General features: G+C 39.0%; 1 protein-coding gene across 6 annotated transcripts in view; it reads left to right on the top strand.

Annotated features, from left to right (window-relative positions):
- TRIM37 (tripartite motif containing 37) overlaps nt 1-26,826 on the top strand; it is a 140,030-nt gene that overhangs the window by 52,987 nt on the left and 60,217 nt on the right. For 4 of the 6 annotated variants that reach the window (XM_042255311.1, XM_042255312.2, XM_060395126.1 and 1 more), the window contains exons 13-16: nt 10,096-10,161; nt 16,341-16,520; nt 22,294-22,408; nt 23,272-23,490. In XM_042255311.1, the coding sequence (XP_042111245.1) occupies nt 10,096-10,161; nt 16,341-16,520; nt 22,294-22,408; nt 23,272-23,490 (580 nt within the window). The remainder of the gene's footprint in view (nt 1-10,095; nt 10,162-16,340; nt 16,521-22,293; nt 22,409-23,271; nt 23,491-26,826) is intronic. The other 2 variants (XM_012185193.4, XM_012185194.5) reach the window with 1 other exon arrangement.

The raw sequence follows: 26,826 nt of genomic DNA, 5'->3' as shown, positions 1-26,826 counted from the left end.
GCATGGAAGTATAATGTAAGATTCTGACACTATATGTAAAGTGGTATAATAACAATTAAAGATAGACTGTGATATGTTAAAGATACATACTATCCTATTATTTTTTCTTGCCTCTTGTAACAAATTACCAGGAATTTGGCAGCTTAAAACAACAGAAAACATTTCCCTCACATTTCTGGATGCCAGAAACCCAAAAACCATTGCTAGGCCAAAATCAGTTTCAGTAGAGTTGTGCACTAAGGGAGATCTGTTACTTGCTTTTCAGCTTATGCTTACTGCCAGCATTCTTGGGCTTATGACAGTGTCACTCCCGTCTCTGCCTTTGGTCACGTTGCCTTACCTTTTATTGTCTGTCAGATCTTCCTCTGCTTTTCTCTTACAGTGACATTTATGGTTACATTTAGGGTATATGTGGATTTTCCAGGATAGTCCCCTCATCTCAGGATCCTTGGCTTAATTGCAGCTGTGTATTCCTAGTCACAGGTTCCGAGAATTAAGATGTCAATACTTTGGGGACACTCTTCAGCCTTCCAAACTATAAATTATAAAGCCACTGCTAAAATGACAGAGATGTTTAGTTTATAAAGCAATGGTGGGGATAAAATTGAAGCAAATCCTAGTCTTAAAGCAGGCAGGAAAAGATAAGTGGTAACAAAACACATATGGGAGGAATACCAAGATGTGGCACCATAAATGGTCTAAACACCCGAAATAAAAAGTGAAGATTGTCAGATTGGCTAGAAAAGCAAAACTCACGTGTATGCCAAACCCAAGAAATATGCATTAAATGTAAAGATATACCATACTAATCAAAACCAAGTTGGAGATGTTACTTTAATATCCAAGTAGATTTCAAAGGAAAGCATATTACCAGAGATAAAGAAGTTTATTTCATAGTGATAAAAGGATCAGTTAATGAAGAGGACATACAATGATTATAAATATTTCTGTTTATACTCTGGTAACAGATTTTGAAAATGCACAAAGCAAAAACTGATAGAAGTATAAGAAGAAATAGAACTTCTTCTCTCAGTTGCTACAGCAGGTAGGCAGAAAACCATCAAGGGTATAGTAAATCTGGATAGCCCTGTCACCCAGCCTGACTTGCTGGACATTTATAGACTCTTTGATCCAACGGTAGCAGAATGCAAATTATTCTCAAGTGTGCACAAAATATTTACCAAGAAAGACCATATTCTGGAATGTAAAATATGTCTGAAAAAATTCAAAAATATTCAAATCATTCAGGTGTTTTTTTTTACTGTAATGAATTCAATTTAGATGTTTGTAATAGATATTTTAAAAATCTGACATAGTTGAAAGGTAAATAACATACTTCTAAATAACCCCTGGATCTAAGAGGAAATCATAATAGGGTTTTTAAAAGTTTTTTGAAGTGGAGTGAAAACACAGCATACCAGAATTTGTAGCATGTTGCTAAAGCAATAGGTAGGGGGAAATTTATATGACTAAATGCCCATATAAATGAAAAGCAGAAAGGCCTTAAATAAATGTCAGCGTCTGTTTTAATAAACTAGAAAAAACAAGTTAAATGAAAAGTAAACAGAATAAAAATAGTAACAAAGATAAAAAATGCAATGAGATAAACACGCAGTAGAGAAAATCATTGAAATCGAAAGGATAACATTTAAAGTCTAACACTGTATAACTGAAGATATATAATAAAGCCATAGTATCAGCATAATACATCATATTAGCGTAAGAGACCCATGATCAATGGAATGTACAGATCTCCTCCATGATCCAAAAGTAGAGCAGTTCTCTGAAACCTTTTGTAAGATGAAATGGCATCAAGTGAAGAAACAATTACCTTGAGATATACCTTGCTAACAGATGCACAGAATATAAAAGGATAAAGTATATATGCTTACAGACACAGTTCAAAGCTATGGCAGCTTGATGCTGAGATGCTGGCTCTAGTTCCTTCCTGGAAGGAGGTTGGTGGTGACACTCTTGCTGCTTGGAGCATGCCTCTGTAATGGCTTGCTACAAAACAAGCACTGAATGCTAGTTTCACAATGCTAGCTGTTTTTTTTTGTGTGTGTGAAATTTTTCTTGGTTAGCAAAAGCAAGTACTAGTGTAGACCCTTTTGTAAAAAGTAAAATGGCGGAAAGAGAATTTTTAAAAATTGGGGATACCTGTGAAAATTCTAGAAATAAATGCACTTTCATTAGGAAATTAGTGGTTGAAAAAGATGCAAAGACAGTGCTGTGGGGAAGGTGTAATCTTTTCAACAAATTGCTCTTGAACATTTGGATATTCATATGCAAAAAAATGGAATTCAGATCCATACCTCACACTATATACCTAAACTAACTGAAAATTGATCCTAGACCTAGATTTAAGTTGTAAAATAATAAAACTTGCTGGAGATAGTACATATCTATACTATAGTATAGATAGTAGATATCTATATATATATATAGTAAAGTATATATATAGTAAAATAATAAAACTCACTGGAGATAACACAGAGGAAACGTACCTTTGTCTTGGGCATTGTTATTTTAGTTAAAATGCAAAAACACAGTCCATAAAGAAACACATTTTTAAATTAGACTTCATGAGAATTATAAAGTTCTCTTCCTCAGATTATGTGGAATTGTACTGATAATAAATAAACAAGGTCCCTTCCCCATATTAGCAAAAAGTTTGTCCGACACCCATAAAGAAGGTATATACATGGCACGGTAAGCCTGTGTAAGGTGTTTATGGAATTAGTCATTAGGGAAACAAATTTATCTACAATACGATACTACATGTCCCATTAGAGGAGCTATAATTACAAAAATCATACCGCGTGTTGGCAAGAATATAGAGAAATCTGAAGTCTTAGAATGTAGAGAAATCTGAAGTCTTAGATGTTTCTGATGGGAATATAAAATGATACAATGACTTCTGTAAACAAGTTGGTGCAAACAAGTTGGTGTAAAGAAGTCATACACTTCTGTATGACTCAGTCAAACCACACTTAGATATTTACCTCAGAGAAAAGGAACTAGACATCCAACAAAGTCTTATAGAAATGTTCGTAGTAGCTACATTTTTGAGTAGCCAAGTAAAATCAACCCTAATGGCCATCAGCAGATAAGTAAGCAAATTTTGCTATGGCTAGACAATGAAATAAAACTTAGCAAGAAAAAATAATGAACTATTGACACATGTGACAATAGGACTTCAAAATTATTTTAAATGAAAGACTAAAAAGAGCACGTGTAAACGATTCTATTATATAAACTTCTGGAAAAATGCAAACTAAGCTGTAGTGACAGTGCAGATGTGTGGTTGCTGAGAGATGGGGCAGGCTGGGCTGAGGTTGGTTGGATGGTGTAGGGAGAAAGTAAGAGAAGAATTACGCGAGGCAGAGGAGACTCTGGGAATAGTGGATATGTGTTTTGGTTGCTGTGCTGGTGATGGTTTTATGGATATATATAAACATGTGTCCGACTTACCAATCATACGCTTAAGTTCCACGGCATTAAAACTTTTTGTTTATGGCTGTGCTGTGGGAGGCCTTACAAATAGCTGTGAAAAGAAGAGAGGCGAAAAGCAAAGGAGAAAATGAAAGATAAAGCATCTGAATGCAGAGTTCCAGAGGATAGCAAGAAGAGATAAGAAAGCCTTCTTCAGCGATCAATGCAAAGAAATAGAGGAAAACAACAGAATGGGAAAGACTAGAGATCTCTTCAAGAAAATTAGAGATACCAAGGGAACATTTCATGCAAAGATGGGCTCGATAAAGGACAGAAATGGTCTGGACCTAACAGAAGCTGATGCTATTAAGAAGAGGTGGCAAGAATACACAGAAGAACTGTACAAAAAAGATCTTCACGACCAAGATAATCATGATGGTGTGATCACTCATCTAGAGCCAGACATCCTGGAATGTGAAGTCAAGTGGGCTTTTGAAAGCGTCACTACGAACAAAGCTAGTGGAGGTGATGGAATTCCAGTTGAGCTCTTTCAAATCCTGAAAGATGATGCTGTGAAAGTGCTGCACTCAATATGCCAGCAAATTTTGAAAACTCAGCAGTGGCCACAGAACTGGAAAAGGTCAGTTTTCATTCCAATCCCAAAGAAAGGCAATGCCAGAGAATGCTCAAACTACCACACAATTGCACTCATCTCACATGCTAGTAAAGTAATGCTCAAAATTCTCCAAGCCAGGCTTCAGCAATAGTGAACCGTGAACTCCCTGATGGTCAAGCTGGTTTTAGAAAAGGCAGAGGAACCAGAGATCAAATTGCCAACATCTGCTGGATCATTGAAAAAGCAAGAGAGTTCCAGAAAAACATCTATGTCTGCTTTCTTGACTATGCCAAAGCCTTTGACTGTGTGGATCACAAGAAACTGTGGAAAATTCTGAAAGAGATGGGAATACCAGACCACCTGACCTGCCTCTTGAGAAATCTGTATGCAGGTCAGGAAGCAACAGTTAGAACTGGACATGGAACAACAGACTGGTTCCAAATAGGAAAAGGAGTACGTCAAGGCTGTATATTGTCACCCTGCTTATTTAACTTATATGCAGAGTACATCATGAGAAACGCTGGGCTGGAAGAACCACAAGATGGAATCAAGATTGCCAGGTGAAATATCAATAACCTCAGATATGCAGATGACACCACCCTTATGGCAGAAAGTGAAGAGGAACTCAAAAGCCTCTTGATGAAAGTGAAAGAGGAGAGTGAAAAAGTTGGCTTAAAGCTCAACATTCAGAAAACTAAGATCATGGCATCTGGTCCCATCACTTCATGGGAAATAGATGGGGAAACAGTGTCAGACTTTATTGGGGGGGGCTCCAAAATCACTGCAGATGGTGACTGCAGCCATGAAATTTAAAGACGCTTACTCCTTGGAAGAAAAGTTATGACCAACCTAGATAGCATATTAAAAAGCAGAGACATTACTTTGCCGACTAAGGTCCGTCTAGTCAAGGCCATGATTTTTCCTGTGGTCATGTATGGATGTGAGAGTTGGACTGTGAAGAAGGCTGAGTGCCGAAGAATTGATGCTTTTGAACTGTGGTATTGGAGAAGACTCTTGCAAATCCCTTGGACTGCAAAGAGATCCAACCAGTCCATTCTGAAGGAGATCAGCCCTGGGATTTCTTTGGAAGGAATGATGCTAAAGCTGAAACTCCAATACTTTGGCCACCTCATGCGAAGAGTTGACTCATTGGAAAAGACTCTGATGCTGGGAGGGACTGGGGGCAGGAGGAGAAGGGGAGGACAGAGGATGAGATGGCTGGATGGCATCACTGACTCGATGGACGTGAGTCTGAGTGAATGGGAGTTGGTGATGGACAGGGAGGCCTGGCGTGCTGCAATTCATGGGGTCGCAAAGAGTCGGACGCGACTGAGAGACTGAACTGAACTGTGTCTTCGCTGCTTCGCAGGCTTCTTCTCTAGTTGTGGTGGGCGGGGTTCCTCTCTCTCTGCCATGTGGAGGCTTCTCATTGTGGTGGTTTCTTTTGAGGTAGAGCCTGAGCTCTAGGGTGTGGGCTTCAATAGCTGCAGCTTGCGATCTCGATCGAGAACACAGGCACTCAACAGTTGTGGCTCGCTGGCTTAGTTGCTCCTCCACATGTGGGATCCTCCTGGACCAGGGACCGAACCTGTATCCTCTGCATTGCAAGTTGGATTCTCAACCACTGGACCACCAGAAAAGACCCATTCCATTAAAATTTTATTCAGAAAAACAATTAAAACTTTATTGGCCTGTCTTATACTTTGCATGGATCTTTTACTCATGCGTGACTTTGTAACACCATGGGTTAATCATTTAGAAAATAATGATTTACTAAATACAGTTGATATATTTCATTATGCAGTGTCAGTCACATTCATTGATACCACCGTTTTCATAATAAAAGTCTTAAAGTATTGAAAAGCTTTTAAGTTCATGTGGTGCATACAAGTTTTCCAAGATTATGTTTTTTTTTTTTTTTTAATTGAAAGTGTGTTTTATCACTGGCAGTTCTTTTCCGTATTTTGGTCCAGAACATGTCTGCTGGGTATCTACAACCGAATAACTATTGTTTGTCAGTTCTTTCCATTTGTTTCACAAAAAGTGACTGATCTTGGAACTCAGTTGAACAAAGTGATTTTTTCCAAGGCATCCATTGTAGCATAAGTACTTTATGTATGTTTCCCATTTGTGACACCAAGTGTTGAAGTTTAATAACATTTGTCATTTTTACTACTTCTTCAAAGATATTTTTGAGAGACATTGAATTTTTTTTTTCCACCTGAAAATATGTAGCAGTGAATAATATGATTACTGGTACATTTTAACTACCTTTGCTTTTGCACCATTAGTGAAAATGTCAAACACAGTGAAAAAGGCAAATAACATCTTAGCATCATTACAAAGATTGGTTTTGACTTTTTGGATCGCTGAAAGAATCATAGGAACTGACCACCAGTAGCACAACCTCTGACATAGACTACCTTAATGTAGAATATTCTTGCTGCCACTCGTGAGTCAAGCTATGAATAAAGCTGGTAGTATAGAAAGGATTGTGGCCTCTGAGTTGTAACTATTAACATGTTTTAGTCATAACTCTGTCCCAAATCTCTGATCTGAAGCAGTGGACTGTTGCTGTTGGACCTGTATTGTTGCTATAACAGCTGACATCTGCTGAGTGTATACTCTGTGCTCTGCACTGTGCCTTCTATAACTCATTTTGCTTCACTACCACCTCATGTGCTGTCACTGCTATTTTCACTCCCGTTTTACAGGTGGAAGGATAACAGCTAAGTTATTCACTTAAGCTCAGCATTGTTAAAATGGAATCTGTTTAACACAGATTTTTCTTTCTCTTGGTTCTTAACCACCAAATTTGTAATTGGAAGGTGGTTGATCATAGACAAAATTATAAGAAGTTTAGTGATTATAGGATTTTGTTAATAACCCTGTTGCTACCATTAATCTTGGTTCTCTTCTTGTCTCTTGACTATTTTCTAATCTGTATATAGGCATAACTCAGATATTGCAGGTTTGGTTCTAGACCACTGCAATAAAGCAAGTCACGTAAAAGTTAGGTTTATAGTCTATTAAGCGTGTGATAGTGTTATGTCTCAGAAAACAGTATACATATCTAATTTAAAATACTTTATTGCTACAAAATGCAAACCATCACTGAGTCATCCATCAGTGGGTCATAATTCTTTGCTGGTGGAAGGTTTTGCCTTGATATTTGGTGGCTGCTGTCTGATCAGGGTAGTGATTGCTAAAGGCTAGAGTGGGTGTAGCAACTTCCTTAAAGAAGGTAACAGTGAAGTTTGCAGCATTGATTGACTTGCCTCTCATGTGTGGTTTCTCTGTAGCATGCAGTGCTGTTTGATAGCATTTTACTCACAGTAGAACTTGTTTCCGATTTGGAGTCTGTCCTCTCAAATCCTGACTTGACTTTGCTTTATCAACTATTGTTGCCCGACTTTTTTGTGACCCTGTGGATTATAGCCTGCCATGCTCCTCTGTGCATGGGATTTTCCTGGCAAGAATACTAGAGTGGATTGCCATTTCCTTCACCAGTGTTTTATCAACTAAATTTATGTAGTATTCTAAATCCTTTGTTACCATTTTAACAACCTTCACAGTATCTTTACCTGGAGTAGGTTGTGTCTCAAGAAACCTTTTTATCCCTTCATTCGTACAAAGTAGCTCCGAATCCATTAAAGTTTTATGGAGATGGTAGCAGTTCAGTCACATCTTCAGGCTCTACTTCTGATTCTAATTCTCTTGCTGTTTCTGCCATATCTACAGTTGCTTCCTCCACTGAGATCTTCAACCCCTTAAAGTTGTTTGTGAGGTTTGGAGTCAAGTTCTTTCAAAGTCCTCTTAATGTTGATTTTTCCAACCTCTTTCCACAAATCATGAATGGTCTTTTTGGCGTCTAGAATGGTTAATCCTTCCCAGGTTTTCAGTTTACTTTGCCTGGATCCATCAGAGCAATTACTACAGCAGTTATTGTCTTATGAAATATATTCCTTAATTAATAAGGGTGAAAGTGAAGTCACTCAGTCGTGTCCGACTCTTTGTGACCCCGTGGACTGTAGCCTACCAAGCTCCTCTGTCCATGGGATTCTCCAGGCAAGAATAATGGAGTGGGTTGCCATTTCCTTCTCCGGGGGATCTTCCTGACCCAGGGATCGAACCTGGGTTTCCCACGTTGGAGGCAGACGCTTTAACCTCTGAGCCACCAGGGAAGCCTCTAATAAGGGTTGAAAGTCAAAATTACTCCTTATCTGTGGGCTGCAGAATGGATGTGTGTGAGCAGGCCTGAAAGCAACATTAATTTTGTATATCTCCATCGGAGCTCTTGGTTGGCCAGGTGCATTGTCAATGAGCAGTAATACTTTGCAAAAAGTTTTTTTTTTTTTTTTCCCCAGAGCAGTAAATCTCAACAGTGGGCTTAAAATATTCAGTTAACCACAGGTAGAGAGATGGGTTGTCCTCAGGCTTTGTTCTTTTTATAGAGCAAAGGCAGAATAAGTTTAGCATAGTTCTTAAGGGCTCTAGGGTTTTCAGAATGGTAAATGAGCATTAGCTTCAACTTAAAGTCACCAGCTACATTAGCTCTGGACAAAACTCAGCCTGTCCTTGGATACTTTGAAGCGAGACGTTACTTCTGGATAGCTTGCTGCAGCTTCTATACCAGCTTCCGCTTTTATGTTATAAAGACAGCTTCGTTCCTTCAACCTCAGCAAGCAGCCTCTGGTAGCTTTAAACTTTTCTTCTGCTGCTTCTCCGTCTCTCTCAGCCTTTGTGGAATTGAGACTTAGGACCTTGCTGTGGATTAGGCTTTGGCTTAGGGGAATGTTGTAGCTTGTTTGTTCTTCTATCTGGACCGCTAAAACTTTCTCCATGTCATCAGTGATACTGTTTAGCTTTTTAAATTGTGTGTTCACTGGAGTAACACTTTCAACTTCCTGTAAGAATTTTTCCTTTGCATTCGTAGCTTGGCTAACTGTCTGACACAAGTGGCCTAGCTTTCAGCCTCTCTTGGCTTTCAACATGTCTTCCTCACTAACCTTAATCATTTCTAGCTTTTGATTTAAAATAAGACGCGAGTTTTTCTTTCACTTGAACACTTAAAGGCCATTAATTTGTCTAATTTCAGTATTGTTATGTCTCAGGAATAGGGAGGCCTAAGAGAAGGAAAGAAATTGGGGAGGAGGGCAGGGAAGACAGATGCTGATAGGTAAAACAGTCGGAACATACACAACGTTTATCAGTTAAGTTTGTTGTTGGATATGGTTTGTGGCACCCCAAAACATTGCCATCAGAGGTCACTGGTCGCAGATCATGATTACAGATATAACAATAATAATGTAAAATTTTGAGAGATTGTGAGAATTACAATCTATGACATAGACATGAAGTGACTAAATGCTGTTAGAAGAGTGGAGCCAAATAGACTTGCTTGATGCAAGGTTGCCACAAAAAACCAAAAGCACAATAAAACAAGGTGTGTCTGTACCTGTGTTTCTTACCTTCCTAAGATTCTCCTGTTCCTGATGGGTAGATTTTGTGACATTTCTGTTGCTTTTGGTGCTGGTTTTATTTTGGATGCTTTTATTGTTGATATAGTACTTTGGCCACCTCATGCGAAGAGTTGACTCATTGGAAAAGACTCTGATACTGGGAGGGATTGGGGGCAGGAGGAGAAGGGGACAACAGAGGATGAGATGGCTGGATGGCATCATAGACTCGATGGACATGAGTTTGAGTGAACTCTGGGAGATGGTGATGGACCGGGAGGCCTGGCGTGCTGCGATTCATGGGGTCGCAGAGAGTCTGACATGACTGAGCAACTGAACTGAACTGAACTGATTGTTGATATGCAAACTTAAAGTTCCTTAAGTGTATATTATGATTAGTAGTAATATTATCAGTGATATTGAAATACTATCATTCAGGATACTAAGGTTTGAGATTAGAATTGTGTATTTGCTAGATATTATCTGAATACCTTAATGAGAATGTTCTGTTTGGATAAAAACAGACATCTTATCATTGGGTTTTTTTTTTTTTTTTCTTTTCTTTTTTTTGGCTGTGGTATGCAGCATGTGCTGCTGCACCCAATATGCCAGCAAATTTGGAAAACTCAAGTGGCCACAGGACTGGAAAAGGTCAGTTTGCATCCCAATCCCAAAGAAAAGCAATGCCAAAGAATGCTCAAACTACTGCATAATTGCCCTCATCTCACACGCTAGCAAAATAATGCTCAAAATTTTCCAAGCCAGGCTTTAATAGTACGAGAACCGTAAACTTCCAGATGTTCAAGCTGGTTTTAGAAAAGGCAGAGGAACCAGAGATCAAATTGCCAACATCCGTTGGATCATCGAAAAAGTGAGAGTTCCAGAAAAACATCTACTTCTGCTTTATCGACTCTGCCAAAGCCTTTGACTTTGTGGATCACAAGAAACTGCAAAATTCTTCAAGAGATGGGAATACCAGATCACCTGACCTGCCTCCTGAGAAATCTTTATGCAGGTCAGGAAGCCACAGTTAGAACTGGACATGGAACAAGAGACTCATTCCAAATCGGGAAAGGAGTACATCAAGGCTGTATATTGTCTCCCTGCTTATTTAACTTCTATGCAGAGTACATCATGAGAAACGCTGGGCTGGAAGAAGCACAAACTGGAATCAAGATTGCCGGGAGAAATATCAATAACCTCAGATATACAAATGACACCACCCTAGTGGCAGAAAGCAAAGAAGAACTAAAGAGCCTATTGATGAAAGTGAAAGAGGAGAGTGAAGAAGTTGGCTTCAAGCTCAACATTCATAAAACTAAGATCATGGCATCTGGTGCCATCACTTCATAGCAAGTAAATGGGAAACAACTGAAACAGAGACTTTATTTTTTGGGCTCCAAAATCACTGCAGATAGTGAGTGCAGCCATGAAAGTGAAAGACGCTTACTCCTTGGAAGAATCTAAACAGCATAGCTATGACCAATCTAGACAGCATATTAAAAAGTAGAGACATTACTTCGCCAACAAAAATCCTTCTAGTCAAAGCTGTGGTTTTCCCAGTGGTCATTTATGGTTGTGAGAGTCAGAGTATAAAGAAAACTGAGTGCCAAAGACTTGATGCTTTTGAACTGTGGTGCTGGAGAAGACTCTTGAGAGTCCCTTGGACTGCAAGGAGATCCAACCAGTCCATCCTAAAGGAAATCAGTCCTGAATATTCACTGGAAGGACTGATGCTGAAGCTGAAACTCCAATACTTTGGCCACCTGATGCGAAGAACTAACTCATTGGAAAAGACCCTGATGCTGGGAAAGATTGAAGGCAGAAGGAGAAGGGGATGACAGAGGATGAGATGGCTGGATGGCATCACTGCCTCAGTGGACATGAGTTTGAGTAAGCTCTGGGAGCTGGTGATGGACAGGGAGGCCTGGCGTGCTGCAGTCCAAGGGGTCACAAAGAGTCGGACATGATTGAGCAACCAAACTGACTGACTGATGCAGCGTACAGGGTCTCAGTTCCCCGAAGAGGGATTGAACCTGCTTCCTCATCCTTGAAAGCGCAGAGTCCTAGCCCGGGCCACTAGGAATTTCCCTTATCTGTTAATTCTCTTGAACAGTCCAGTAAGCCTAGAGAAAAGTTTTGAATACTTTTTAAATTAATTATTGAAACATCATTCAATTATGGGACTGAGAGTTTAGCAGAATATGAAGTAAAAATATAAATCATTGTATTATCGAGTAGATTTTAATAACACCTGGGATGCTGTAGAAGTACCGTGATAATTTCATTGTATGTAAATATCTCTTTTCCTGTGTGTGTTTTCGTAAACCTGTCTTGGCTTTAGAGGAAATTTACATGTGAGTGACACCCTCAAATTGGCTCTTAACAGTATTTACTGAGCTGACTTGTCTTAGAGAAGGAAATTTCTTTGAGTTGCTTAGGAAAAGAATAGAACTTTCCCTTGGGGAGTAATACTAATGAGACTAAAATTTTAAGTTAATGATTATTCAGTTCACTCAGAGTTTCAGTTTGATAAAAGAAAGGAGTTTAAGGTGGAATATTCAAATTTGAGGTTTTAGTTTTATCTGAGATTAGGGTTGAGTTGCTTTATAAATAATATGGCTTGGATTAATTGCTATATATAATAGAAACATAGGTGTATATCTGTCATAATTTTAAATAACTAATGCAAGGACTTCCCTGGTGATCTAGTGGCCAAGACTGTGCTGCCATGCAGGGGACCCAGGTTCAATCCCTGGTTAGGGAAGTATAACAGATCCTACATCCTGCAACTAAAACCCGCCCAGCCAAATAAATACTTTTTTTTTTTAAAGAGAGAACTAATGCAGATAAAAGAATGATCTTTTTTAAAATACTATATGCTTTTTCACATAATAAACTAATTTTTCAAAACTTGTTTTATATTGATTTTAAACTTAACACCTGTCTTGATCCTGGATGTATTTAACCATCTGCATGAATGTCTTTCTCCCTACATTGTCAATGTTCTTGGTTGTTTCTCTATGAATTTTGAGGTTTTAACTACTCATTTTAAAAATAGAAGTAAATTTTATTTTTTGAGATGAAATTCATATGTAAAGCATTTTTAAATACACAGTTCAGTCACCACCTCTCTCTAATTTCAGAATGTTTTCATCATCTCAGAACACCTTGTACCCATCCTTTCATTCTCTCAATCCCAGATAATTACTATTCTGGATATTTCATGTAAAAGTTCATACAATTTGGGATCTTTTATATTTGATGTCTATTTAGTTATTATTAGCATAGTGTTTACAGGGTTCACCCAGTGTTTAAGCATCAAAACTTTGTTCTTTATATGGCTGAACAATGTTCCATTGTATGTATATACTTCAATTTGTTTATACATGCATCTGTTAATAGACACATGGATTGTTTCCGTCTTTTGGCTGTTAGGAGTAATCCTGCTATAAATATTTCAGGTGCAGGTTTTTATATGGGCATAGGTTTTCATTTCTTTTGAATATACAGCAATAGTGGAATTGCTAGGTTATTTGGTAATTCTGTATTTTTATTTTATTTTTAAATTTAATTTATTTTTTTTTGTTTTTAATATAAATTTATTTATTTTAATTGGAGGCTAATTACTTTACAATATTGTCTTGATTTTACCACACAGCAACATGAATCCGCCATGGGTATACATGTGTTCCCCATCCTGAACCCCTCTCCCTCCCCGTACCATCCCTCTGGGTCGTCCCAGTGCATCAGCCCCAAGCATCCTGTATCCTGCATTGAACCTGGACTGGTGATTCATTTCATATGTGATATTATACATGTTTCAATGCCATTCTCCCAAATCATCCCACCCTCTCCCTTTCCCACAGCGTCCAAAAGACTGTTCTATACATCTGTTTCTCTTCTGCTGTCTCGCATACAGGGTTATCGTTACCATCTTTATAAATTCCATATATATGTGTTAGTATACTGTATTGGTGTTTTTCTTTCTGGCTTATATCACTCTGTATAATCGGCTCCAGTTTCATCCACCTCATTAGAACTGATTCAAATGTATTCTTTTTAATGGCTGAGTAATACTCCATTGTGTATATGTACCACAGCTTTCTTATCCATTCGTCTGCTGATGGACATCTAGGTCGCTTCCATGTCCTGGCTATTACAAACAGTGCTGCGAACACTAGGGTACACGCGTCTCTTTCAATTCTGGTTTCCTTGGTGTGTATGCCCAGCAGTGGGCTTGCTGGGTCATAAGGCAGTTCTATTTCCAGTTTTTAAGGAATCTCCACACTGTTCTCCATAGTGGCTGTACTAGTTTGCATTCCCACCAACAGTGTAGGAGGGTTCCCTTTTCTCCACACCCTCTCCATCATTTATTGCTTGTAGACTTTTGGATCGCAGCCATTCTGACTGGTGTGAAATGGTACCTCACTGTGGTTTTGATTTGCCTTTCTCTGATAATGAGTGATGTTGAGCATCTTTTCATGTGTTTGTTAGCCATCTGTATGTCTTCTTTGGAGAAATGTGTATTTAGTTCTTTGGCCCATTTTTTAATTGGATTGTTTATTTTTCTGGAATTGAGCTTCAGGAGTTGCTTGTATATTTTTGAGATTAGTTGTTTGTCAGTTGCTTCATTTGCTATTATTTTCTCCCATCTGAAGACTGTCTTTTCACCTTGCTTATAGTTTCCTTTGTTGTGCAGAAGCTTTTAAGTTTAATTGGGTCCCATTTGTTTATTTTTGCTTTTATTTCCAATATTTTGGGAGGTGGGTCATAGAGGATCTTGCTGTGATTTCTAATTCTATAGTTTTAACATTTTGAGGAATTGCCAAACTGTTTTTTACAGTGGCTACATTATTTCCCATTTTTAGATTATATTTTATAGGCATCCTAGTGAATTTGAAGTGGTATCTCATTGTGATTTTGACCTGCATTTCCTTAACGACTGGTGAGATTGAGCATCTTTTCATGTTTTGTTTTGTTTTTTCCATTTGTATATATTCTTTGGAGATGTCTATTCAAGTTCATTGTTCGTTTTTAAAATAGGTTGCTGCTCTCTTAATTGCTGAGTTCTAAGAATCCTCTATGTATTTTTATACTAAATCCTTATCAGACATGTGATCTGAAAACTTTGCTCCATTCTGTGAGTTGTCTTTTCAGTTTCTTGATAATGTCCTCTGATGCACAAAAATTTTAAATTTTTGTGAAGTCCAAGTTACCTATTTGTTGCTCACGCTTTGGAGTCAAGTCTCCGAATTCACTGCCATTCGAATTCATGAGTATTTACCGCTGTATTTTCTTCTCTAAGAGTTTTATATTAGCCCTCGTATTTGGGTCATTGATCTATTTGGAGTTCATTTTTGTGTATGAAATTAGAAAGTTGTATATGAAATATATATAAAATTTGCATGTAACAATCAGATTTCTTAATACCATTTGTTTTTTTTTTTGTTATTGTTTTTGATTTGTGGGGGGGTTGTTTGTTTTGTTTCTTGGCTTCAGTGAGCAATTTTTGGGATCCCAGTTCCCTGGCCAGGGACTGAACCCAGCGAAAGCCTCATCTCCCAACCACTGGACCACCAAGGAAATCTGTCAACACGATCTGTTGAGGAAGCTTTCCTTTCCCTATTGAATCATCTTAGAGCCTTTGTAAAATATCAGTTGCACATAGGTATTGGAGTTTATTTTTAGACATTTAGTGGGAACCCTTGTTGGTGAGAGCTGGCCTCACAGCTGCAATATCTAGACAGACAAAATATCACAGCTTTTGCATTAGTTTGTGCCATCAATCTGTTAATAATACACTGTGAGAGATACTAATATAAAAATCATTTGACAGTACTTAAGTACAGCTGACCATTGAGCAACGCAGGGGTTAGGGTTACCAGTCCTCCGCAGAGTCAAAAATCTGCATGTAACTTTTAATTGGTCCTTCCTTTCCTGGGTTCCTCTGTATCAACAGTTCCACATTCTCGGATTCAAACAACCACAGGTTGAATAGTGCTGTAGTATTTACCATTAAAAAAATTCACATTTAAGTGGACCAGTACAGTTCAAACCTGTGTTGTTCAAGGGTCAACTGTATTTACATTCCTTTGTAGGTAAAGAACTGTAATTTTTTCTTTTGCCCTTTGCAAGCAGAAATAGCAGACTAAGGTATTGGGTTTTGTTTTAAAAGCTTATCTCCACCAAAAAGGAGAAGCTTTATGGCTACTGTTGGATGTTCCTTCTGATGATCTTTTTTCACTTTTTGTTCTTGCAGTAACAGTACTTTCTGAGTAAAAGTGAGTTTGAAGACTTGAAAGTTTTGTGCTATTTAAGATATGGAAGTCTAAATGTACCGGCTTTCCCCCATAGTACTATTTTCTACTAGAAAATTGTATAGGCTTGAGTTTCTGAATGTACAGTTAATTTATGATAAATTGAATTAGGAAAATACAGTATTCAAATTTTATTGTTTATTTTAAAACTGTTTTGTGGTACATGTCAAAGAAAGGTAGAATGTTGTGAGGAAGCACTAGGTATTGGATATATGGAAAAATACATAGTGTTGCTAAAATGTGTAACTTTCAAAGTACTGTTTTATACAAAGTTTACTCATTTTCTAAGGTGGTACCTGCTGTAACAGTAAACACTTTTAAAGAGGGGGAAAGGACCTAGTGCCAGTTATGTTGTCATAATTCCATTCGTAATACTGTCGTCATGATCCTTTATATATACATGCGGCTGTGTACCTAAGTTTCTTCTTAGGTACTTAATGACCTTGATGTTTTTATGTCTCTTATTCTTGCTTTAGTAACTCTATACTAATAGTCTGTTTTCAATTTTAGATATGAATATCGTGTAGAGATGGTTCATCAATCCTGCAATGATCCTACCAAAAATATCATTCGAGAATTTGCATCTGACTTTGAAGTTGGAGAATGCTGGGGTTATAATAGATTTTTCCGTTTGGACTTACTTGCAAATGAAGGATACTTGAATCGACAGAATGATACAGTGATTTTAAGGTAATAGGAAGCATTTGTATTTTGGCATATATCACAGGGAATAATGTCATCAGAACTTTAAAGTCTTCACTTAACCAAGATGAATATTGTAATCTACACTAACTGTAACCCTAGCATGTTCTTACCCATTTAATTTCAGAAGTCCTGTGTGGTCAGTGGATAAGCTAGTGAGAAATAACCTTTAGTTAGTAATTCCATAAAAAATGGACTTACCGGGTGGCTCAGCAGTAAAGAATCTGCCTGTAATGCAGGAGACCTGGGTTCAGTCCTTGGGTCGGAAAGATCCTGAGGAGGAGGGAATGGCAACGCACTCTAGTATTCTTGCCTGGAGAATCCCATGCACTGAGGAGCCTGGCAGGCTACAGTCCATAGGGTTGCAGAGTTAAACACGTCTGAAGCAACGGAGCTTGCTCACTCTCCATAAAGAGTAAACTACTATTTCCAATAAACATGGTAATGTCCCATCTATCTGTTGAAATTCTCGCAGCCTCACCATTTGGAAATTCAAGAATAGCATGAGATCAAGTAATTCCCCCGCCCCCCCACTGGAAATTGTATATTGCGTTTGGATGGCAGGCTTTGTAAGCTTAGTTTCACAAAAACATTTTCAGTTTCTAGATGATAGCAAATTAAAAGTAAGGGAATACAGATGAAAATAAGCTAAGAGTTGGTAGTTGATGTGTCATTTACAATAAAGGACAGAACATGAGCAGGGACTGTAGAATTACAACAGCCCTGTTTAATATTGAGGTACTTTTATAATTCAGTTTTGGGGCATCATTATACCCAATTTTAATTTGATGATCAAAATGAGAGATGCTGCTGCTGCTGCTGCTGCTAAGTCGCTTCAGTCGTGTCTGACTCTGTGCAACCCCATAGACGGCAGCCCACCAGGCTCCCCTGTCCCTGGGATTCTCCAGGCAAGAACACAGTGGGTTGCCATTTCCTTCTCCAGTGCATGAAAGTGAAAAGTGAAAGTGAAGTCGCTCAGTCGTGTCCGACTCTTCGTGACTCCGTGGACTGCAGCCTACCGGGCTCCTCCGTCCATGGAATTTTCCAGGCAAGAGTACTGGAGTTTGAGTAGGTAAAAAAAGAAATTCAAATATGTTTTGAACTGAGAAGTTTCAGAGTGTTTAACAGTTTAGGTTTCCATCAAATAATTTTAAAAGCTCTTTTTTCCTTAAAAGAGATTCATTGCGTTCTTAAATTTTATTTCTTTTGGTTTCTTTTCCTTGAGTGTGCTGGATGAGTTGCTGTTATAGCAGCCTTTACTACTATGTGTTCTTCATAACTTTTTTGGAAGAATAAGAAACTGAAAAAAAGGATTGCATTTTGAATATAGAAAATAATTCATGTTTTTGTCATCTTTTCTTTGGGGAGATGAGTTTACTACCATTTTATAACTTTTAGGTTCTCTTATTCACCAAAAGGAATAATTTGTTGCTGTTTCATAATTTAACCAGAAAGACTGCACAATTACTCAAATATCAATTTTAGTAGTCTCCAAAACAGCTGTTATTTATGACCTTAGTCATCTTATTGGAATCCTAGTAGTATTGACTCTTTCTGATGATATGTATGAGAGTTTCCTTTCTTCAGTGCAGTTTAGCACAACCTCTGGGTCTTTATTTTGGCCATTCCTGTTTATAGCAGAACTTAAAGAGTTGAATGTTAGTATAGCAACAAATTCTTGTTGTGATGTTTAATTATCATTAATTCAGCAACGTTTCCTGAGTCTATGCCTGGCACTGAGCCAATATATGTATATTAATATATATAAACATATATATTAATATTTATTTTAAAATTTTTATTGTAATAAAATTAATATTTACTTTGGGTCTTAGTTGTGGCATGTGGGATCTTCATTGGGCTTGGCAGGCTTTTTCTCTCTTTTTGGCGCACAAGCTCCAGAGTGCAGGGCCCTGTAGTTTGCAGCATGCAGGCTTTCTTGTTGACGCACCTGGGCTCAGTCGTTGTGGTGCTTAGTAGCCCTGCAGCCTGTAGGATCCCTTGCATTGGAAGGTGAATTTAGTTGAAGCTGAGAAAAGAAGAGAAGCTAAAGGCAAAGGAGAAAAGGAAAAATATACCCATTTGAATGCAGAATTCCAAAGAATAGCATGGAGAGATAAGAAAGCCTTACTTAGCGATCAGTGCAAAGAAATAGAGGCAAAACAGTAGACTGGGAAAGACCAGAGATCTCGTCAAGAAAATTAGAGATACTAAGGGAACATTTCAGGCAAAGATAGGCTCAATAAAGGACAGAAATGGTATGAACCTAATGGAAGCAGAAGATATTAAGAAGAGGTGGCAAGAATACACCGAAGAACTGTACAAAAAAGATCTTCATGACCCACATAACCACGATGGTGTGATCACCCACCTAGAGCCAGACATCCTGGAGTGTGAAGTCAAGTGGGCCTTAGGAAGCATCACTATGAACAAAGCTAGTGGAGGCAATAGAATTCCAGCTGAGCTGTTTCAAATCCCAGAAGATGATAGCTGTGAAAGTGCTGCACTCAATATGCCAGCAAATTTTGAAAACTCAGCAGTGGCCACAGGACTGGAAAAGGTCAGCTTTCATTCCAGTCGCAAAGAAAAACAATGCCAAAGAATGCTCAAACTACCGCACAATTGCACTCGTCTCACATGCTCAAAATTCTCCAAGCCAAGCTTGAACAGTACATGAACCATGAACTTCCAGATGTTGGAGCTGGATTTAGAAAAAGCAGAGGAACCAGAGATCAAATTGCCAACATCTGTTGGATCATAGGAAAAGTGAGAGAGTTCCAGAGAAACATCTACTTCTGCTTTATTGACTATGCCAAAGCCTTTGACTGTGTGGATCACAATACACTGTGCAAAATTCTTAACCAGATAGGAATACCAGACCACCTGACCTGCCTCCTGAGAAATCTGTATGCAAGTCAAAAGCAACAGTTAGAACTGGACATGGAACAACAGACTGGTTCCAAATCAGGAAAGGAGTACATCAAGGTTGTATATTGTCACCTTGCTTACTTAACTTATATGCAGAGTATATCATGTGAAATGCCAGGCTGGATGAAGCACAAGCTGGAATCAAGATTGCCGGGAGAAGTATCAATAACCTCAGATACGCAGATGACACCACCCTTATGGCAGAAAGCAAAGAAGAACTAAAGAGCCTCTTGATGAAAGTGAAAGAGGAAAGCAAAAAAGTTGGCTTAAAGCTCAACATTTCAGAAAACTAAGATTATGAAATCTGGTTCCCATCACTTCATGACAGATAGATGGAAAACAATGGAAGCAGTAAGAGACTTTATATTTTTTTGCTCCAGAATCACTACAGATGGTTAACTGCAGCCATGCAATTAAAAGACACTTGCTCTTTGGAGGAAAAGCTATAACCAACCTAGACAATATATGAAAAGGCAGAGACATTACTTTGCTGACAGACTCTGTCTAGTCAAAGCTCTGTTTTTTTCAGTAGTCATGTATGGATGTGAGATCTGGACTATAAAGAAAGCTGAGAGCTGCAGAATTGATGCATTTGAACTGTGGTGTTGGAGAAGACTCTTGAGAGTCCCTTGGACTACAAGGAGATCCAGCCAGTCCATCCTAAAGGAAATCAGTCCTGAATATTCACTGGAAGGACTGATGCTGAAGCTGAAACTCCAATGGCTTGGCCACCTGATTCAAAGAACTGAGTCATTGGAAATGACCCTGATTCTGGGAAGGATTGAAGGCAGGAGGAGAATGGGATGACAGAGGATGAGATGGTTGGATGGCATCATCAACTCGATGGACATGGGTTTGGGTGAACTCCGGAAGTTGGTGATGGACAGGGAGGCCTGGTGTTCTGCGGTTCATGGGGTCGTAAAGAGTCGGACATGACTGAGGGATTGAACTGAAATGAACCCATGCATTGCAAGGTGAATTCTCCACTGTTGTCCCTCCAGGGAAGTCCCGGGGCTAATATTAGTAAAGAAATTAAGAATCTGTTGCCTGATTTTAGTCCTTCGGAAACTCAAGATGAAATGGGCAGGTTGAAAACAGTTGTTATGCTGTAATAGCGGTATAAATAAATTGCTGTGGGTTCATGGAGAGAGGGCTTTTCATTATAGTTTATAACATTCATAATTTAATGAGGGCTTTTTCAAAATTTAAAACCTTAATATAAGATTTTGATGGAATTTTATATTTATTAGAAAGTTATTTAAGTCTACACTATATATGGAAATTCTTTCATTAAAAGAGATAGTTAAGGAATTTTACCTGCTGCTTGCTTTTATTTTAATGGCACAGGTAGTAAAAGTAATGTGCAGGGTTGGTCAGTTCCGTTAGTCATTTGAAGATAACACGCTTCAGATAGTCTCCCCAGTGTCCAACCTATGTATGCTGTCTGGCAGTATCCGCTTAGAATAGTGGTTGAGTGAATCATCTCTACCCTTTGATGCATGAGTATCCTTAACTAAAAATAGTTATTTGCTGCAGATAGCTGTTAGGTGGTCAGTAGATTCCTACACTAGCTCTAAAGTCCTAGGAAAAACAGGATGGTCGTTCACATAAGGGTGGCAAGACTAGAAGAGGAATTTTGTGTGTGTGCTCAGTCGCTGATTCATGTCCAGCCCTTTGTGACTCCATGGACTGTAGCCCACCAGGCTCCTCTGTTCATGGAATTTTCCAGGCAAGAATACTGGAGAAAGTCGCCATTTCCTACTCCAGGGGATCTTCATGTCTCCTGCATAGGCGGGCAAATTCTTTACCACTGAGCCACACGGGAAGCCCACAGGGGGATTTGCAAGCTTCCAAACTAGCTTTGCATCCTTTGGCTCTTCCTTTCTTCAGAATCATCTTTATGTATTACTGTAATTTTTTCACTATAAATGGAGTCATGTTTATCTAATAAGGTAGGTGTGGGGTTTTTAAATTTTTTTGCTTTAAAAAGTGTTAGTTTTTTTACAGTACAGATAACTCCGAAGAGATCAAGATCCTGTCTTATATCCAATTTTATGTTTTAATACATAGAGATAGTTGTTTTTTCCTCTAACCCTAACTTTTCTTTTTTACTAATGAGTAGGAAATATGGGAACATGAGATGGAAGAGGGAATGAAAAAGGGCAGTGCCTAAAATAAACTTTGCTTGTTTTGCTAGGGTCTGACCTAGACAAGAAGGGAGAATGAAGCATTAGTTATCTCTTTCCTGCATAGTAGGATCCTCTTTCCAGCTTATGATCAGCAGTGTATTTGAGGCAGATTCTTAGAGTAAATGTATTTTAAGTAGGTTAGTTTAGAAGCTTAACTGTGATGTGTAATGTTACTTCTTTAGAAAGATACAGTTTGAATTTAGCAGCTGACTTAGATATAAATTCAGAACCATATGTCATTATAATCAGTGGACTCCATGTGTAAACGGCAAGTGCGGGGAGCTCCGAGTTCTGCAGTTTGGCCTCATTTGTGTACTCAGTGCTCAGTCACGTCCAGCTCTTTACAACCTCATGGACTGTAGCCCGCCAGGCTCCTCTGTCCGTGGGATTTCCCAGGCAAGAATACTGGAGTGGGCTGCCATCTCCTCCTCCAGGAGATCTTCCTGGCCCAGGGATTGAGCCCACATTTCCTGCATCTTCTGCACTGGCAGGAGAGGTTTTTTAACCACTGCACCACCTGGGGAGATCTTGGCCTCTTAATCAAGTAAATTTAAAATTGTAGAATTTAATAGTTATAGTTTTAAGGCTTAGTTGGTAATATTTTACTGTTTGCATTAGTTTTCATGTGTAGCTATTCTTTTAAGGTTTCAGGTTCGTTCACCAACTTTCTTTCAAAAATGCCGGGACCAGCATTGGTATATCAGTCAGTTGGAAGCTGCACAAACTAGCTACATCCAACAGATAAATAACCTTAAAGAGGTAAGCAAAGAACATATTTTAGGTTTTGTGTTTCATATTGTCTTTTAGGCCTATTAAATTTGCAGTTAGAGTTTGGATATTATTGGTGTTTGTAACTTTGTAGATAAATCCACTTGTTCTTTATTCTAATTATCTTTGAGTCTCATTCTGGACTGTCCAGTTCAGTAGCCACCAGCACATGTGGTTGTCTAGGCTTAAAAATCTGGTTCCTTTGTTCTACTAGCTAGCTTGTACTGGGAATCGCAATACAGAACATTTCCATCACTGCCTAAGGTCGTATTGCACAGTGCTGCTCTAGTTGGAGGCAGACTCTTGAGTTTCTCTCAGTGACTTGGGTATTTCTCTTCCCTGACAATCAAATTTTGCCCATCTTGAATTCTCATTGTTGTTGAGCTGAGTGCTGGGGAGGATCAGTTAATGAACTTTTATTTTACAATGCTAAACTAAATTATGTGAGGAATGTTTCTTTCTGCCAGTGGATATTAGGATGGGATGAGAAATTTGAAGTGTTGGGAGTGGCTTAATATACGAGGGAGGAAAACATGACTATTTAAAAAATTTTTCATGTCAAGTATACTATCTAAAACTGCCTATATTTACGATGCAGTTTGCTAATTGTATGTGTAGCATGGGCTATAGATAAGAAGAAAGATGAGAATAAATTGGGCAGTTTTTCTTCATATAGATTTTTCCATTGGTAGAAGTCAAGTAGATATGAGATAGATGGTTCAAGAACTATATTTATGAATATCTGGGTATGTGGGGCGGTTTGTTTGTTTTTTTTGGTGTTGATTTTGCTTGAAACAATTTTACTAGTGACAGACTGCTTATGACACGTCTTTGTGTTTTTCTTTTTTTAAAAGAGACTTACTATTGAGTTGTCTCGAACTCAGAAATCAAGAGATTTGTCACCACCAGATAATCATCTTAGCCCCCAAAATGATGACACTCCTGAGACACGAGCTAAGAAGTCTGGATCATGTGCTGACATGCTTCTCCAGGATGGTCCTACGACAGCTTCTGTACGGGAGGTCAAGGAGGATGAAGAAGATGAGGAGAAGATTCAGAATGAAGATTATCATGTAATAACTAGACCTGCTTTAGATTCATTTCATATTTGAAAAGAGAAATAATGTCATGGTTTTCAGCATATGATGTAGAGGGATCAGTGTGCCAAAAATCTTGTCCATTTATGTTTTCGTTACTAATATATGCCCTGTTGTGACTATTAACATGTCAGAAGTTGAATCAAAAGTGTTTCAAGTTTCTGAAAAATAATTTATTAGAAGAAACTGTACAGTCTACACAGGAAACTGTGGTGTACATTCTAGAAGCTGTGTAAGGTGTAGATTTTAAAAATGTATCTTATTTCCATTCACTGCTTCTAGTTGAAATACCTTATCATTGCATATGTAGGTAGGATGATTTAGGATTTGGGAAGAAGCCGGGTTTTGTCCCAGCTAAACTGCAGCTAGAATGAGATTTCAAGAAGTAGTTGTTACAGTTTAAGTTAAGAGAGAAGTGAAGAGATAAGCCTTTTTTGTTATATTTGTTTAAGATGGGCACTGGGTGTAGCAGTGCATGCCTGGTACCTTTTGAAGGAGGTCGCCACTATCTTTATTACCTCCACCATAGTTTGGCCCCAGGTAAATAACAGGGATCACTGCAGATAGTGACTGCAGCCGTGAAATTAAAAGACGCTTACTCCTTGGAAGAAAAGTTATGACCAACCTAGATAGCATATTGAAAAGCAGAGACGTTACTTTGCCAACAAAGGTCCGTCTAGTCAAGGCTATGGTTTTTCCTGTGGTCATGTATGGTTGTGAGAGTTGGACTGTGAAGAAGGCTGAGCGTGGAAGAATTGATGCTTTTGAACTGTGGTGTTGGAGAAGACTCTTGAGAGTCCCTTGGACTGCAAGGAGATCCAACCAGTCCATTCTGAAGGAGATCAGCCCTGGGATTTCTTTGGAAGGAATGATGCTAAAGCTGAAACTCCAATACTTTGGCCACCTCATGTGAAGAGTTGACTCATTGGAAAAGACTCTGATGCTGGGAGGGATTAGGGGCAGGAGGAGAAGGGAATGAGCCTGGATGAGATGGCTGGATGGCATCACTGACTCGATGGACGTGAGTCTGAGTGAACTCCAGGAGTTGGTGATGGACAGGGAGGCCTGGCGTGCTGCGATTCATGGGTTTGCAAAGAGTCGGACACGACTGAGCAACTGAACTGAACTGACTGAACTGAAATAACAGGGAGAGAACCTAGCTCCACCTGTCAACAGAAAATTGAATTGAAGATTTACTGAGCATGGCCCCGCCCATCAGAACAAGACCCAGTTTCCCCCTCAGTCAGTCTCTCCTATCAGGACGTTTCCATAAGCGTGTTATCTTTCTCCATCAGAGGGCAGACAGGCTGAAATACAGCAAACTAACCAATTTGATCACGTGGACCACAGCCTTGTCTAACTCATGAAACTTTGAGCCATGCCACGTAGGGACACCCAAGATGGACAGGTCATGGTGGAGAGATCTGACAAAATGTGGTCCACTGGAGAAGGGAATGGCAAACCACTTCAGTATTCTTGCCTTGAGAACCCCAGGAACAGTATGAAAAGGCAAAAGATAGGACACTGAAAGATGAACTCCCCAGGTTGGTAGGTGCCCAGTATGCTACTGGAGATCCATGGAGAAATAACTCCAGAAAGAATGAAGAGATGGAGCCAAAGCAAAAACAACAACCGGCTGTGGATGTGACTGGTGATGGAAGTAAAGGCCAACGCTGTAAAGAACAATATTGCATAGAAACCTGGAATATTAGTTCCATGAATCAAGGCAAATTGAAAGTGGTCAAACAGGAGATGGCAAGAATGAACGTCGACATTTTAGAACTCAGCAAACTAAAATGGAACGGAATGGGTGAATTTAACTCAGATAACCATTACATCTACTGTTGTGGGCAAGAATCCCTTAGAAGAAATGGAGTAGCTCTCATAATCAACAAAAGAGTCCTAAATGCAGTACTTGGAAGCGGTCTTAAAATGACAGAATGGTTTCTGTTTGTTTCGAAGGCAAACCATTCAGTATCATAGTAATCCAAGTCCTTTCCCCAACCAGTAATGCTGAAGAAGCTGAAATTGAACAGTTCTATGAAGACTTACAAGACCTTCCAAGTGAAGTGGAGTGAAGTCGCTCAGTCGTGTCCGACTCTTTGCGACCCCATGGACTGTAGCCCACCAGGCTCCTCTTTCCATGGGATTCTCCAGGCAAGAATACTGGAGTGGGTTGCCATTTCCTTCTCCAGGGGATCTTCCTGACCCAGGGATCGAACCCAGGTCTCTTGCATTGCAGGCAGACACTTTAACCTCTGACAAGACCTTCTAAAACTAACACCAAAATAAGATGTCCTTTTTATTGTAGGGGATAGGAATGCAAAAGTAGGAAGAGATACCTGGAGTAACAGGCAAATTTGGCCTTGGAGTACAGAATGAAGTAGGGCAAAGGCTAATAAAGAGTTTTGCCAAAAGAACGCACTCACTGGTCATGGCAAACACCCTCTTCCAACAACACAAGAGAAGGCTATACAAATAAGCATCACCAAATGGTCAATACCGAAATCAGATTGATTGTATTCTTTGCAGGCCAAAGGTGGAGAAGCTCTATACAGTCAGCAAAAACAAGACCAGGAGTTGACTGTGGCTCAGATCATGAACTCCTTATTGCCAAATTCAGACTTAAATTGAAAAAAGTAGGGAAAACCACTATACCATTCAGGTATGACCTAAATGAAATCCCTTAAGTGGAAGTGACAAATAGATTTTAAGGGATTACATCTGATAGAGTGCCTGAAGAACTATGGATGGGGGTTCGTGACATGGTACAAGAGGCAGGGATCAAGACCTTCCCCAAGAAAAAGAAATGCAAAAAGGCAAAATGGTTGTCTGAGGATGCCTTAAAAATAGCTGAGAAAAGAAGAGAAGCGAAAAGCAAAGGAGAAAAGGAAAGATATACCCATTTGAATGCAGAGTTCTAAAGAATAGCAAGGAGAGATAAGAAAGCCTTCTCAGTGATCAGTGCAAAGAAATAGAGGAAAACAATAGGATGGGAAAGACTAGAGATAAGAGAACTTTTCATGTAAAGATAGGCAACTAAAGGACAGAAATGGTATGGACCTAACAGAAGCAGAAGATATTAAGAAGAGATGGCAAGAATACACAGAACTATACAAAAAAGATTTTCAAAACCTAGGTAATCACAATGGTATGATCATTCACCTAGGGCCAGACATCTTGGAGTGCGAAGTTAAGTGGACCTTAGGAAGCATCACTGTGAGCAAAGCTAGTGGAGGTGATGGAATTCCAGTTGAGCTATTTCACATCCTAAAGGATGATGTTGTGAAAGTGCTGCACTCAATATGCCAG

This window comes from Ovis aries, chromosome 11, assembly GCF_016772045.2.
Source record: "Ovis aries strain OAR_USU_Benz2616 breed Rambouillet chromosome 11, ARS-UI_Ramb_v3.0, whole genome shotgun sequence".
Taxonomy (NCBI): domain Eukaryota; kingdom Metazoa; phylum Chordata; class Mammalia; order Artiodactyla; family Bovidae; genus Ovis; species Ovis aries.
This window is presented reverse-complemented; position numbering and strand designations above follow the sequence as displayed.